We start from the raw sequence: 2,378 nt of genomic DNA, 5'->3' as shown, positions 1-2,378 counted from the left end.
ATTGGACAATCTTTAGGAGGATGTGATACCGATCAACTGGAAATCACCATGGTGAAAACATCTGGTCGTTGGGACATCATCACCGCATATCCTTGCTCTTGAAGCAGAAACCTTTTTTTAAAAACGGCTCCTTTAGGAGCCAACAATTCTTGAATAGTCAATAATCAATGGGTTTCAAACAAACTTATGGCTTTACTAATATTGGTTCGTTGTTTTTTATCTCTTAATCTTAACGGATAATTTGACAATACCATCAAAGATTTTTTCTTATCCTTACAGGATAATCTCTGTGGGAAGTAAAAAAAAACATTAAAAGCATGTTGTGTAGTAATCCTTTCTAGTAATTCCAACAATGAAATATAGTGGCATGAGGAGCTTTGCCCAAGAAAAAAATTCTCAGCAGGATGGGTAAAATGAAGCCGCGGCTTGTCACAGTGAGGCGAGAGATCTCAATTATCACATGGCTGTAAAATTAATTATTTTTTTGGATCCTGTCATACAACAAAATAAACCAGACGCCACAATCCACGCGCGAGTCTTAATTTAAACACGAGAAGACCACGGTAACTTTCTTTGGCAAATATGCGACCAGTAAATGCATGAAATCGGACCGACTTTTAACTTGCACTTCTCTAATTGCTGAGCATTTTTGATTGAATGCTTGGTGTTTTTGGGTTCGCCGAATTTAGTCAAAAGGAGAGGGAACTAAAAATAGTGAAAGGAAAAGCAGACGTCGGACGTTACGAAACTAAGTCTGAACAACATGGAGATAGGCTTCGTTTCTTCGTTGCGTGAGGCGTAAGTAGAACTCGGTGACGTCTGCCAAATAACTTGCGTGTAACGCAATGGCTAGTTTCCAGTACCGCGCTTGTGTACTATCTATTGTCTTCGCATGTATGCAGGGAATCGGGTAGCCAGAGGAAATGTACAGATTTGTGTACTCTATTGTGTGTCAAAGGTAATTTCTGACTAACTGGGTAATATTCAACTTTGGCTGGACTTTCAAGTTTCAAAAGCATCATGTTTTTGATTTGTAACTCACTTGGAGCATCGATATGGAGGGAGACGAAGCCTCGTCCTCCTCCGCGTTTAACGTTTCCAGTCTGTCGAGGGTTACAAGTTCGTCGCTTGACCCTCGAAAACATTGGTATGTCCTTACTAAAGAAGTTTGTCGAGGTTATCCGAAGGATTTCGCCAGGAATGGAATTTTCAAGTCATTTCCAGACGAACTTCGGAGTGTGGCTCCGCGGGAACTTCAGCCCGCCAAATCGGTGTATTCCAGTGACTTCCAAAGAACGCCAAATACAGTGTATGTCGCTTCGACCTTTGGTTTAATTGCCGGACTACTACGTCAAAGCGGTCGTTCAGCTAGTGGCGTTCTGAATTCAGCTGTATTCACGCCGATTGTAAATCTCCTGAACTCCATCGCGTTGGACATGGAGCACCACGATCCTATGTACTTCGCTTTTGGCGGGAAAGCGTGCCCGGTTATTCAAGCCTCTGAGGAACTCCATGCAGAACTGGCCGAAAAATCACGGTCAATAGGCCCTTTGCAGCTAGAGGTCACGTGCTTGGATACCACCTAGCAACAGGAAACTGGAGAGCAAGCGTTCCAGTTGAACAAAAGCGAAAAGGTCAAGCACGTGTGGTTTTGAAGAAAAGTTTTAGAAATAAGAGCGCTTAATTTCAGTCCACTTCTACAGTTATTGTAAGTTATATTTCCAAACTTTAGTCTAGGCTTGTTTTTAGCAAAGTAAAACCGTTTTTCGCTTCCAGTTTGCCGTTCTAAACCAGCACCGGCGCTTGACAACATGGCGGCTTCGCAAGGTATGTACTCAAAAAATCTTCTTCTAGAATGATTTCCACGCCTTAGACTTACATAAAAACACCTGTTAAAGCAAGCCTTTGCCCTATTTTAAAATGTGAGTGCAATATAGACCATTTTAGAAGCGGGAAAACACCAATTTTTACCTATGATCGGCGTGACAAAGTATACTTGTTTTTTTTGTGTGTTCAGAAAACACCGTCAACGAACCTCCGGCACCTTCTATAGAGAAAAACAAGTCCTGCTTCCATTGCTGTGTTCCTAAGTGCAATGGGGACTCTCGATGCCACAGTGAACTCAGATTTCATAGGCTGCCCGGCAGATCAAAGGATGGAAACATTCGAAAGCAATGGCTTATTAAAATACGAAGAGAAGAAGGGCCACACTTCAAGGTAACAATTCTAATGGCTTTTCGACAACCTTCGGACCAGCGTTGTAAATTCTCTTGATCTTCGCTTAATAAAACTGATGTTCCTACACGTCAGTAATCACCGATATTGTTTGATTGATTTAGATCTCTGCCAGTACCAGGGTTTGCTCCAGACACTTCAGA

General features: G+C 42.1%; 1 protein-coding gene across 1 annotated transcript in view; it reads left to right on the top strand.

Moving 5' to 3' along the window:
* Positions 1 to 1,055: 1,055 nt before the first annotated feature.
* LOC138029437 (uncharacterized) overlaps positions 1,056 to 2,378 on the top strand; it is a 17,570-nt gene continuing 16,247 nt past the window's right edge. The window contains 1 exon segment of the mRNA XM_068877175.1: positions 1,056 to 1,537. Within this exon segment, the coding sequence (XP_068733276.1) occupies positions 1,056 to 1,537 (482 nt within the window).

Source organism: Montipora capricornis, chromosome 13 (assembly GCF_036669925.1).
Source record: "Montipora capricornis isolate CH-2021 chromosome 13, ASM3666992v2, whole genome shotgun sequence".
NCBI classification, from domain to species: domain Eukaryota; kingdom Metazoa; phylum Cnidaria; class Anthozoa; order Scleractinia; family Acroporidae; genus Montipora; species Montipora capricornis.
This window is presented reverse-complemented; position numbering and strand designations above follow the sequence as displayed.